At 33.5% G+C, this 13165-nt stretch overlaps 1 protein-coding gene across 1 annotated transcript in view; it reads right to left on the minus strand.

Annotated features, from left to right (window-relative positions):
• Positions 1-13165, minus strand: part of Cul5 (cullin 5) — an 83824-nt gene that overhangs the window by 31980 nt on the left and 38679 nt on the right. The window contains exons 5-7 of the mRNA XM_048795616.1: positions 12021-12162; positions 10191-10336; positions 10019-10099 (exon numbers count right to left, since the gene is read on the minus strand). Of these exons, the coding sequence (XP_048651573.1) occupies positions 10019-10099; positions 10191-10336; positions 12021-12162 (369 nt within the window). The remainder of the gene's footprint in view (positions 1-10018; positions 10100-10190; positions 10337-12020; positions 12163-13165) is intronic.

Consider the following 13165-nt stretch of genomic DNA (forward strand, 5'->3'; position numbering starts at 1 on the left):
AGAAGAAAGGGATACTACTAGATAGGGTTCTCTCCTTATTTCAAATGAGTTTTGTCCTAAATAGTGTTGGTTCCTTGAATTAAATTCTTCAAGGAGGACAGAGAACATGTTAATACTCTTCTAAATGTCTTCCCCATCATTTACCAAATTACTATATACATAGACTCGAACCTAAATATATACTTGTTATTTGAAAAACACATCTTGTATGGAAAGGATAGTGATAAACCATCTCTCTCACCTTGTATTCCCTTTCTGTCTCCTTTTGCTAGCTTCCGTGAAGAAAAAAACTTTTTGCCATATGCCATCAACTCCTGTACTTGTTTGCCTGAGATGAGCACAACTTCTAAATCCATAGCAATCTCTCCCCAGAGGTCTGCAAGGTGAAACACTTTAACTATCAATGTGCTTGATGTTTTACTCTCTGCTACAGCAAGACTATAAACTCTTCAAAGATGTGCCATAAACACAGCAGGCACTTGATAACTATTTGTTCAATGATGAATTCACAGGTCTTTGAAGATGAAAGGCAGGCTATGTGATATGGTAGATTCTTCTTTTGGTGGTATTCAGTTTGCACAATTAATTCTATTTCATTGAAATTTAGTAAAAAGCAACAAGAATAGTTCCGACTACCATTAATTATAGAAGTTTTTGTGAATAATAATTTGCCTTGCCTCAGCTATAAAATTGAGTTGAGCTAAAAATTATCTAAGTTTTTTCTACTTTAAGACAACTATCATCAGGCCCTTAACAATACAAGGATATCTGTACCATATTCAAGGGTTAATTTATTCTATGTGTGGTAGGCTATTCTCAAAATTAATTTCTCTTGACCTTTCTACCTTGGTTAAGATTCTTTTTCTATCAATATAACTGGTGGTCCTTGTTTCATTTCTAAACTATAAAAATAACCCTTTATAATAAGCAATTAAGAATGACTCCTGACTTTTAAAAAAATATTTTTTAGTTGCAGACAGACATAATGCCTTTATTTTATTCATTTTTATATTTATTTCTTTTTTAGTTGTAGCTGAACACAATACCTTTATTTTATTTATTTATTTTTATGTCATGCTGAGGATCAAACCCAGGGCCTCGCACGTGCTAAAGGAGCGCTCTACTGCTGAGCCACAACCCTAGCCCTTTATTCATTTATTTTTATGTGGTGCTGAGGATCAAACCCAGTGCCTCACACATGATAGGTAAGTACTCTACCACTGAGCCATAATCCCAGCCCTCTTTTTAACTTTTGGGATACTGTCCTTAACATGCCAAAATACTGAAGGTTAACAAATATTTATTGTTATTTAATAATTTATAACTTGTGACCTATGTGATTTTTTTTTTTTTTGGTAGGAGGTATTGAACCCAGGGGTGCTTTGCCACTGAGCCATATCCCCAGTCCTTTTTATTTTTAATTTTGAGACAGAATCTCACTAAGTTGTAGATGCCAGCTTTGAATTTGTAATTCTCCTGCCTCAGCCTCCCCAGTCGCTTGGATTACAGGTGTGTGACACTGTACCCAATACTTATTCAGTTTTTAAAGTCAGTTTTGCATATAGATAAGATAGTGAAACAGTTTCTACTCTTAGAATTGGTAAGCAATTTTCTTCAAAGTAGAACCTAATAATATAAGCTATCATTCAGGCACAGTCCTACATGTTTAATATACCATGTATTTTATTTAATTCTGACAAGAATGGGTATTATTCCATTTTATAGTTACGAAAACAGGGATACAAAAGTTGAATAACTTGCCAAACACAGACAGCTATAAAATAATAAGAGCAGAATTCAAATCTTTATTTGATTTTAACATACGTGCTTTTAACCATTATAATACACTGCCTCCTTATCTGTGCCCTGGTCATTCTAAAGAGATGAAGGCTTATACTAACAATACACTTTTTCATTACACTACTGTATAAATAATTCATTTGCCTTTGGCATCTTCCTAAAAATAGGGACTAGATTTATCTTATCATTCCCAAAAACCACAAGGCCTGGCACTATAGGTTCATAATAAATTCTAACTGAATTCCTTTAGGAAATGACCATCACCTAAAAACTAACAACCACAGATAAATTTTAAAAGTAATTTTGGTTTATTTTTTTTCCTCACTCTTTTTTGAAGTTGTATCACATTTTGCTGCCAATATGCCTGTTCAGCAGCACAGCTCTAGGGCCACTTAACCTTGTTTTACTAATATACCACTGCTCATTTGTTATAGACTCACATTCTGATAAGTTTATTAGAGTTTTTATAAATTTGGACCCGAGAAGGGCTTAGTGGCTATCCCTTAAATAAAAGTTAACAGTGGGACTTCCAGACATCTAGTGCAATACTCAAATGCTCAGAACTCTTGGTTTGTTTTCTAGATTCCCCACTAAATTGCAAATAAATAGCTAAACTTACTAAAAGGACTGTCCTCTGGATACATGAAGTACTACTATATTATACATACAAACGGAGACTCAAGTATGCTTATATACACGTGCAAAGACACACACTCAAACACATAGCATTTGATTCAAATTTGGGCACTTGATCCAAGCTGGGCCAATTAGAAATGTACTAACTGAAACCAGGAAGAGAAGATTTATCACCTTGGATCACAAATTAGAATAGGCTGGTAGATTTCATATTACCAACTTCAACAAAAAGCCTATCAATTGTAGGAAATAATAAAGTAGATGAGCAGAAAAAGACATTCTAAAAAGTCCTGACAGAATTCCAAGTTTGCATTTTGCTGTTGGTTTTTCCTTTTTCTTTGCAGTACTGGGGATTGAGCCCAGGGTTGCTCTACCACTGAGCTACCTCCCCAGCCCTTTTTATTTTTCATTTTTTTGAGTCAGGGTCTCACTCAGTTGCCCAGGCCGGTCTCAAACTTGAGATCCTTTTTCCTTAGCTTCCTGAGTTGTGTGCACCATCTCCTGGCCAGAGTTCCCAAATTTCTGAACCCAGATGTCCTTCCTTTTGGTCTTCCCCTAGCCCTTTCCATGGTGGATTTTCCATGAACCAACACATTCACCTTTCTTCTCTATCCTTACCTTGTATCGCTCTCCTCCCCTCACCTACCATGTTCTTGACATACTAACCTTTTTTTTTTTTTCATTTGAGATGGGTTCTTGTACTAAGAGTGTTACATGTGATCATACACACACACACACACACACACACACACACACACACAGTCTCTATGGCACAGCAGACAGAGGTGATGCAACATGAGCAGAACACTATCTTTACTCTTCTAATGAAGGTAAACAGATAGGGCAAGTAAACAAATAAGTGAGAAGTAATTATTTATGATATGGAGTAATGCTACAGAGATTGAATGTGTGTGTGCATACATCCAAATTATTTACCAAACCATTTACCTTTTCTTTATATACTCCAAAGTACCTAACATTACCCTTAGGAACTCAAGATCTAATATTAAACTGAACCCCAGATTCACCATTCCCTAGTTATGGAGTGAGGTCCAATTCCTGAACATCTCTAAATTTCAGTTTCCTTGTTTGTAAAATAGAAAGAACAGTATTTACTTACTAGTTATACTTTCAAAATATATCATGAATCCATGTACTTGTATATCCACCTCCACTGCCATCAACATCTCACACCTAGATTACCAGTCTATAATTTAAATACCACACTGCCACCCAAATACTATTTTGTAGTATGGAGATCAAATCCATTCCCTGCTTAAAACCCTTGAATGGCTTTTCACTGCTCCTGCTTTCTTCTCTATCCTTATCTTGTATTGTTCTCCTCCCCTCACCTACCATGTTCTTGCCACACTAACTTTTCTCTATTCCTATAATAAATTAAACTCATGACTGCTTTAAAGTCTTTACACTAGCTCTTCCCTCTGCCCATAATGTTTTTGTCTCAGATCTTTAACAGGTCAGCTCTATACCATTTGGGTCTAACCTCCAATATCACTCCCTCTTATTTTTATTTTTTATTGGTACTGGGGATTGAACCCAGGGGTGCTTTACAACTGAGCCACATCCCCAGCTGTTTTTATTTTATTTTTTGCTCATATTGTATCCCCTCTGTCTGCTGTGCTGTGGAGGCTAAATAAATATTACAGAGCAATTGAGAACTCAATAAAGATAGGTAAAATGATATAATGAAAAACTGAATTAAATCAAGGAGACACAAAGAAAAACGAACGACAAAATTAAACCCTATAATTTTTACCCACATCCCTTCAGAACATCATACTATAAGAAAGGCAGTTCAGGGGCCGGGGTTGTGGCTCAGAGATAGAGCACTCGCCTAATATGCATGAGGCACTGGGATCAATCCTCAGCACCACATAAAGATAATAAAGATATTGTGTCCACCTATAACTAAAAAAAATAATAAATTAATTAAAAAAAGAAAAAAAAAAGAAAAGCAGTCCAGTGGGAAAAAGACTAGCTTGGAGCCAGGCAATTAAAGCCATAATTCATCAATACTATATAACGTTGAAAATGATGATTTTTCATTATTTTTCTAACCACACTGTATGAGTAAGACAATTACTTACACATGCTCCCCTCCCAAACTTATTTTTAAAAGAATATACAATCTGGCCAGGCAAGGTGGTGCACACCCATAATCCAAGTAGTTTAGGAGGCAGAGCCAGGAGGATTACAAATTCAAGGCCAGGCTCTACAAATTCAAATTAGGCCCTAAGCAACTTCACAAGACTCTATCTCAAATAAAAATATAAAAAGAGTTGAGGATGTGACTCAGTGGTTAAGCGACCCTGGGCTCAATTCCCAGTACCACAATAAAAATGAAAGAATTACCGGTGTATTATTAAAATGAAAAGAATTCACGGTATATTATTACATATCTAATGCTGAGGAGTTTTAGACCCTCCCCAAAATTTTAAGTTAAAATTCATTAGGATTCCTTAAGTTCTTTCAATTAATTATTTAAAAACTGGCAAGGCTCTCAAAATTCACTCCCTTTGACTCTACTCAGATTCATCAAATAACTTAAGCAATCTTTCAATCATTTTGAACGATCCTTTAAACCATTAAAATATCTACTGATTCTTCTTCAAAATGCTTTTCATATCCTTTCCTCTCCATTCCTTTGTCATCACTTACCTAGTTGGAAACTTTATTATATCATTGAAAACAGCTATAAACAAGTTTCTTACCTCTCTATAGACACTGAAATACACTCCAGGACAAATGAATCCTCCAGACTCTGCATCATCAATTCAATGGTTCTCAAAACTATCAAACCCACACTTTCTTACATAGCAAATATTAAAATGTGTTATATCATTTCAGAAACACCCACATAATTCTTTAATTATAATATACAGGAGAAATCAAAGGAAAAAAAACTTTATAAGAAGCCAATATATATTTCAACCTATAAATATTTGGCAACAACTAAAGTAGAAGAGATCATAAAGTAGTCCAATATCTGAACCTATAAGCAGCACAAATGGGAATGTGAAAACTACAAATGAATCTCACACACGTACACTGCTAACTTAATACCATAAGCAGTTTCATTGCAGGTAATATAAATTTCTTCTAGTGAAAAAAATTTTAAGATTCCAAACAAAACATCTTTCCTCAATTTATACAATAACATCATCCCTAGAACAGCAGATTAATATCATGTAAAAAATATTTTTATTTGTAAATTTAAAAAAATTAAGTTCTGTTTTCCAAGAAGTAAAAATGATATTTCCACTTAGACGAGTGGCCAGTGGGACATTTTAAGGTCATTTGGCCTGTGGGGTAATTCTTGTTTCTGTGGGACACCATACTTTTTGAAAAGTAATGAAAAATCATTGGTCTCAGTATTATGTATGTACTGATGAGTTACACATTTGATTGCCCGACTCCAAGCCTTGTTTATATAAGACTGTGAGACACGTGGCATTCACAAATCCTTATTTACACTCCTAGACCCCTATCTTCTAACTATCCAATCATTTTAATAATCACAAATTGCCTCCATACATTTTTATAATGCTCCCTGGAGGTAAATACTACCCACACCGAAAACTTCTGACTTAAGAGATTTCAATCCAAAGATATTAGCCTTAAATTCAAAATGTCCTTTATAATGAGATCAAAATCTATCTCCTACTTTTTTACATTCACTTTCACAATGTTCCAACATAGTCTAGGCTTGAGAGAAAATAATTTATCTTCTCACCACTCTAACCCTATCTTTTGCTTGCTTTCATGTTTATGATGTCTAAACAACATATAGCATAACTAACTTTCCACTGATTCATCTGTCAGAACCTGCTATACTAAACATAAGCAAAAGAAAATAAAAGTTCATTAGGATAAACTTATAAAAGGATTCTAAAATATGATTCTGGGTACATAATTATATGTAAAATAATATCTAAAAATTTTACATACATAAAATTAGAGTGTTTTGTTTTGTTTTGTGATGCTGGAAATTAAACCCCAGGGCCTTTCACATATTAGGCAAGTGCTCTAGCACTGAGCTATATCCCCACCCCAAAGGAGTAACTTTTACTGGCTAGATAGAATATGTCAAAATCCCTTTAGAGTGTAAATTTTTATCCATTAAAAATGTGATTTTCGGGGCTGGGGTTGTGGTTCAGCGGTAGGGCACTCGCCTCGCACATGCGAAACCCTGGGTTTGATCCTCAGCACCACATAAAAATAAATAAGTGAAATAAAGGTATTGTGTCCAACTACAACTAAAAAAATAAATATTTTTTAAAAATGTGATTTTGGGGGGCTGGGGTTGTAGCTCAGTAGTAAGGTGCTTGCCTCACATGTGTGAGACACTGTGTTCAATTCTCAGCACTGCATATAAATAAATGAATAAAATAAAGGTCCATCAACAACTGAAAAAAAAATTTTTTAAATGTGATTTTGGGTTGTGGTTGTGGCTTAATGGTAGAGCACTTGCCTAGCATGTGTGAGGCACTGGGTTCAATTGTCAGCACTGCATATAAACTAATAAAATAAAGGTCCATTGACAACTAAAATAAATAAATAAAAATAAATGTGACTTTTGTGAACACTCCTAAAGTAGAACAATGGTTTAATGTTAGGGATTCTGTTAATATGATTTGAAAAATTCATTCAATAAGGAAAATACCATATGGTAATCTCCAGTGATGCCTTCAAATAAAAGATGGCATTCTTCATAATATTCTTTATTTTTTAAACTTTCTATTTTGATTAAATGATTACAGAAAACTTGCAATAGCACAGAGAATGCTCATACCTCGATCACTCTACTTTTCCTAACATTAATATCTTACATAACTATAGCATAACAATCAAAATCACAAAAAATCATTGATACAATGTTATACTTGAAAATTGACTTTTTTTTTTTTAAACTAATGTCCTTTTCCTATTGCAGAATCCAATCCTCAAGCACACATTTCATTTAATTGTTATATTTGTAGTCTGTTCCAATCTGACAGTTCTTTTGTCCTTTGTTTGGTCTGTTATGACATTTTTTTTGGACATTTTTAAAGAATATTAGTTATTCGGTAGGACATCCAGGGATACATAATGTCGATGTGTCCTATTACTAGTGATGTTAACTATAATTACTTGGTTAACTATTTTAAGTTTGAAGCTTTTAATTCTGGGAATATTTCAATGAAATTGGCTCAGGTACATTAAAATAGGTTGGAAATCATAATCTAGAGCTTATAAGTGTGTTTGTGTATGTGTGTGTATAAACAAATATCACAATACTATAATAATTCTTATAATTATATTATTATTATATAATTATAGTATGTTATATAATTGTGTATTATATAATATACTTAAGTTGTTAAAGGTGTTCCACATCTGGGACAATGAGTTAAGATGGTATTTTTAAGGTTTTTCCATTGTAAAGTTATTATTTTTCTTTTAGTAAATATCTTGGGGAAGATCTTGGAAACAATGAAAATAAACCTATTTTATTTCAAACTTTTGGTCACTAATTTTTGTATGCATTTGGTGGAGCTTGCCTGCAACAATTATTACTGTGAAATCTGCCTAACAGCGATTATTTACTTCCTTTTACTCTTATAGAGTGGAACTCTTCTGTAAGAATGAGTTTTAAGGCTGGGCACAATGGTGGACACCTATAATCCCACTGCCTTGGGAGGCTGAGGCAGAATTGCAAGTTCAAAGCCAGCCTCGGCAACTCAGCAAGGCCTTAGCAACTCAGTGAGAGCCAGTCTCATTTTCTTACTCTTAGTTGGACCTTTATAGTTGAATGGCCATAAGTCTAATGTATATAATACAGCTAAACTTGAAACACTGGGGTATTAAGATCAGAACAATTCCACCTTGTAAAATGGTAACACTCCCACTCAGATGCCACAGGAATATAAACCTATAAGAGAACTCAAATTTCCAAAACTGAACTCATCTTTATAAGACTAATTTTCATATGGAATCTCTCTGTGGCAACACTATTCTCCTGAGCTGAAACCTTTGAAACACTATTGGCTTGATTCTCTGCAATATATAGCTGCATACATAATGACATAATGTTCCACCTGTGGCAAGTGTTCTTCTGTACCTTCATCCTTTCCAACCCTATTATTATAACCCTATGTGGTTCTCCTAATGCCTTGCTTATTATTGCAATGTTAACATTGAGTAGTTATTAAATGGTAGATAAATGGTTATATGTTCTCATGAGCACTTTTAAGACAAAATCCTTCTCCATAAAAAATTAATTCTCCTTAGTAATTAATCTTTACTATCACCAGATTAAATTCCTGAGAGACAACTCAGTTCATGACACACATATTTAAAAACATTCAATGGCCCTGCCTTCTGTATAAAGCCCAAATCTAGCTTTAAATTTCAACAAATGATTTCTACAACAACCACTAAGTTAGCTCCCAACGCTCGCCTTTCTTTGCCAGTATTAAAATGATTTTAATCATTGAAAGGACATATATTGCCAGTTATGAACAAGCAACCACCCCCCAAAATAAACACGACTATCAGTCAAGACAGATGAAAAAAAAATTTTAAAAGCCAGAAGTAAAATAAAACAAAACAAAATAAAAACATTTCTAAATCTCATCTATAGTTGCGAAATGGTTTGGTCATAGGCAAATTGAAATGTTAGTCTTGTCAATGTAAATTTAAATCTTGTTCACAGGCTCCAAATACTGAAAGGAATTGGAGGAAATACTACTGTTATTTGAGCGGATTCCAAGACTCTCCCAAACTTGATTACTACCTTCATTATTAAAGCAATACTAACATGAATTCTTTTTTTTTTAATGAATTCTTGTATTAAAAACAAAACAAAACCCTTGACCAACCTCATTTAAATGAAGAACTTATTATATAATATAAAATAATAAATAAAGGTCAATGTTCCTACATCAAATAACAAAAAGAAATGCCTCCAAGGGGTAATAAGTGATTCAATAATGACTAATTCAGTTTTTGCAGCCACTTTACAGAATATATCTACTGAAAATAATGAGAATCATCTCAAGGACAGAGTGTGTGTGTGTATTAATATTTTTTAGTTGTAGATGGGCACAATATCTTTATTTATCTTTATGTGGTGCTGAGGATTGAACCTAGGGCTTCACACATGCTAGGCAAGTGTTCTACCACTGAGCCTCAATCCCAGCCCCCAAAAGTATATTTTACTTGCAACATGAAAAATCACTAAAATGATTGCCTTTAGAAATGTATAGAAAGAGGAAGTTGATTAAAAATTAAGTAGTGTACACTAAATACAGTAAAATTTAGAGCAGGGATGGCAAATAGGCTTTATTTTGCACACCAGCTCTGAGGAACAATGTGTTCTGAATAAGGTGCTTTTTTGGAACTTTGCTTTTACTTACTGGGAAACAATTAGTAATGCTGTAACCAATTAGTAAGGTTGGTCAGAGACATGAGAAAGGATAATGTCATTATATAAAGGATAGATAGTGTCATGTATTTGCCATCCCTATGCAATTGTACTTCAAATAATCTCATAAAATGTACAATTACAAAAATTACTTACTGCTTCAACAGAGTTGCATTCTCGTCTTGTTTCTAAATAACGTAGTGCTCGTTTTTCTTCTTCTTTTAATTTAGCATCTGCCTGTCCAGAAGCAAAATAGCAATCATTTTAAGACTATCAAGAATATCAAGATAACATTTCAAATTACCAAATGTATGAAGTTCTGACTTACATATTTCATATAATTCTGTACACCATTTTGTTGTAAATATGAGGGTGCCTGTGTTCTATAAAATCTCTCTGTTGAATCCAAATATGCCTTCTCAAAATTGTCCCTATAAATCTGAAGTTTATCTTCAGGATTAGAACAAAGGTTAACTGAAAAATAGAAAATAAAATTTTACTTTATATCGAGGAGTTATTATATGGAAGATGACAGTGTTCGTGAGAACATATAATTGTTTAAGACAAAAATCCTTTATAAGACAAAAATCTCCATAAAAAACTTAAAAAGATCAAAGCAGTTAAGTAACAAATACAAGAAAGAATATGAACTACTTTGTTTTGGAATAGTAAAGACACTGATTTCTAAATCAATGATCAAGAAATCATTTGCAGAACAGATGAGATTTAAATTGAATTTAAAAAAATAAATAAGAATTTGCATAGACAGATTAGTAAGATAATATTCGGAAGCAGAAAAGCACAAGCTATAATGATTAGGTGGTCTAAGTCAACTATAAGGTTAATAGAAAATAAGGAAGAATGGTAAATTAGGAATGGCTAAGGAAAGTCACAAATCTCAAACTATGTAGTCTGTATTCAGGATGCTGTTGGTAAAAACAAAAAACAAACAAAAAAAACAATAAAATAATACTAAAGAAATATGGGAGCAAAAGGGAAAAACCAGTCAAAAACACCCTAAAGGTTCACTAATACTGGGGGGAACAATACTGACCAAATTATATTGTTATATCATGTGCATGTATGAATACGTAACAACGAATCCCACTATTATATGCAATTACAATGCAAGAGTAAGAAATGAAAAAAAACAAAACAAAACAAAAAAGAAATGAAGGTTCATTAATTCAACAAATGCTTGTTGAGAGTGATTTTCTGTCAGGCATTCTACAGAAAGATACAGGGTCAACAAAATACTTAGTATTATTCTAGGGAGACACAGATACTATGAAACATGAAGTGATAGGATCTAACCTAGTGTGTGAATTAGGAAAGGCCTCCATGAGGAAACAAAGTATAAAAAGGAATCAGAAGATGAAGAGAGTATTCTAAGTCAGAGGAAACAATATACATGATTGAAAATACAAATGAAAATACTGCCAGAAGCTGAGAGGTAGAGAAAATGTTCAGGGTGAAGTAAGTTCCTGAAAACAAACACAAAAGCAGTTACCTTTTATGACTCACATCCAAATTTACATTCAAAATTTATGTATTTAAAAAATACATCCAAATTCTCATTTCTTTAATTTAGGTCACTAAAAAGATTTGTTAGCAACCAAGTGTGGTGATGCAAGCCCATAATCCCAGTGACTCAGGAGGCTAATGCAGGAGGATCTCAAGTTCCAGGCTAGCCACAGCAACTTAGTGAGACCCCGTCTCAAAAATAAAAAATAAAAAGGTTGGGGGTATAGTGGTAGAGTGTCTCTGGTTTTAATTTCTAGTACTAATAAATAAATACATACATAAATTAACAGTCAAGAAATTAATGATATGGAGGAAATATGACAGACACATCAATATGATTTTTTGCAGGTTTCTTAAAAGTACAATAAGCGTACAATCAGAGATATGAAAAATTGTGCTCTATATGTGTAACAAGAATTGTAACTCATTCCACTGTCACATATAAATAAAAAAAATTTAAAAACTTTTTTAAAAAGAAACTCTAAAAACAAGTATAATGAATACCATTTGTGTACTATTAAAAGCATCTGGAACAAAAAAAAAATGTCAATTTATATGCTGATAAACATAACTCTGACAAAACTATAATTGTCCTGGAATTTTTATGACAAAGAATTAAGAATTCAGAACATACCATAGGATTCTCTTACTCCAATGACCAGCTGAGAATCAAAAGCTTCTCCCAATCTTTCAGCATGTACCAGCTTCATTGCACTATCTTGAAGTCTGTTTTTTATGTTTGAAAAAATTGACTCATTCCATGTATCAAGCATGAGCTAGGAAAACAAGAACAAAATATGGAATTATTTTCAACTATTAACATAATGAGTATACCGCCTCCAAACAAACACATATTTTAGTATGAACACTAAAAGAAATAAAATTCTTAGGCACACATTTAGCATTCTTCAGGAAAGTAGTATAATGGTAAAAAAAAGTATTTCAGAATCAGACATAACTGAATTTGAATCCCAGTTCTGTTTATAAAAATATACATTAGTGAATATGTTTTAATGATTGGAGTAATAGTCAGGTGTAGAATAAATGTTAGTGATGGCAGCAACAACATAAAGAACTCACAAGGCATTAATATTCATTACATATCTGAGACTGCTCTAGGTACTTTCCATATATAACTCAACCTTCATCATCTTGATATAGGTACACTCTTATCCCCTCTCTAGATATGTGGAACAAGGGACAGAGAGAGCAAGGCCACAGTCATGCAGTTTGCAGTTGCAACACTGGGATCTGAATCCAATTCTGGTTCTCAGAATTGATGCTCTTAAGGGATGCCACTTCCCACAATGCATATAGAATTGCAAAAAATAAAGGAATAACAGAAAAATAAAAGAGGGTAAGATTATAGAATTACAAATTAAATAGCATCTGAATGTGTCTTTCTTTTTTGTGCAAATTAAGAAAATTTTAAGAGTGGGATGAGGTAAGAATGCCTAGACCATGATATTATTATTACTTTTTTTTTAGACCATGCTATTTTAATGCCTGAGTTTTAATAATCATCACAGCAAACAGTAGGTTATTTAAAGTTCAAATGGCAGGTGGTTTCAGTATGGCGCTTCCTTCTCTCTGGCGGGTAGATGCTGGACTTGATGTGGTCAGAGACAAGATCCCTAGGCCCATCTAGTGGAAGAGTGTCCTGTTTTGACTATGAACCTGAGACTGACAGAGTAATTACTGCAACCAGACCTCATTCTGCCCCCTGGAGAGAACCAGTGGAGCAGGAAGTGATGTTGGAGACACTGAGTGACTTGCCTA

Source organism: Marmota marmota, unplaced genomic scaffold (assembly GCF_001458135.2).
Source record: "Marmota marmota marmota unplaced genomic scaffold, marMar, whole genome shotgun sequence".
Lineage (NCBI taxonomy): Eukaryota > Metazoa > Chordata > Mammalia > Rodentia > Sciuridae > Marmota > Marmota marmota.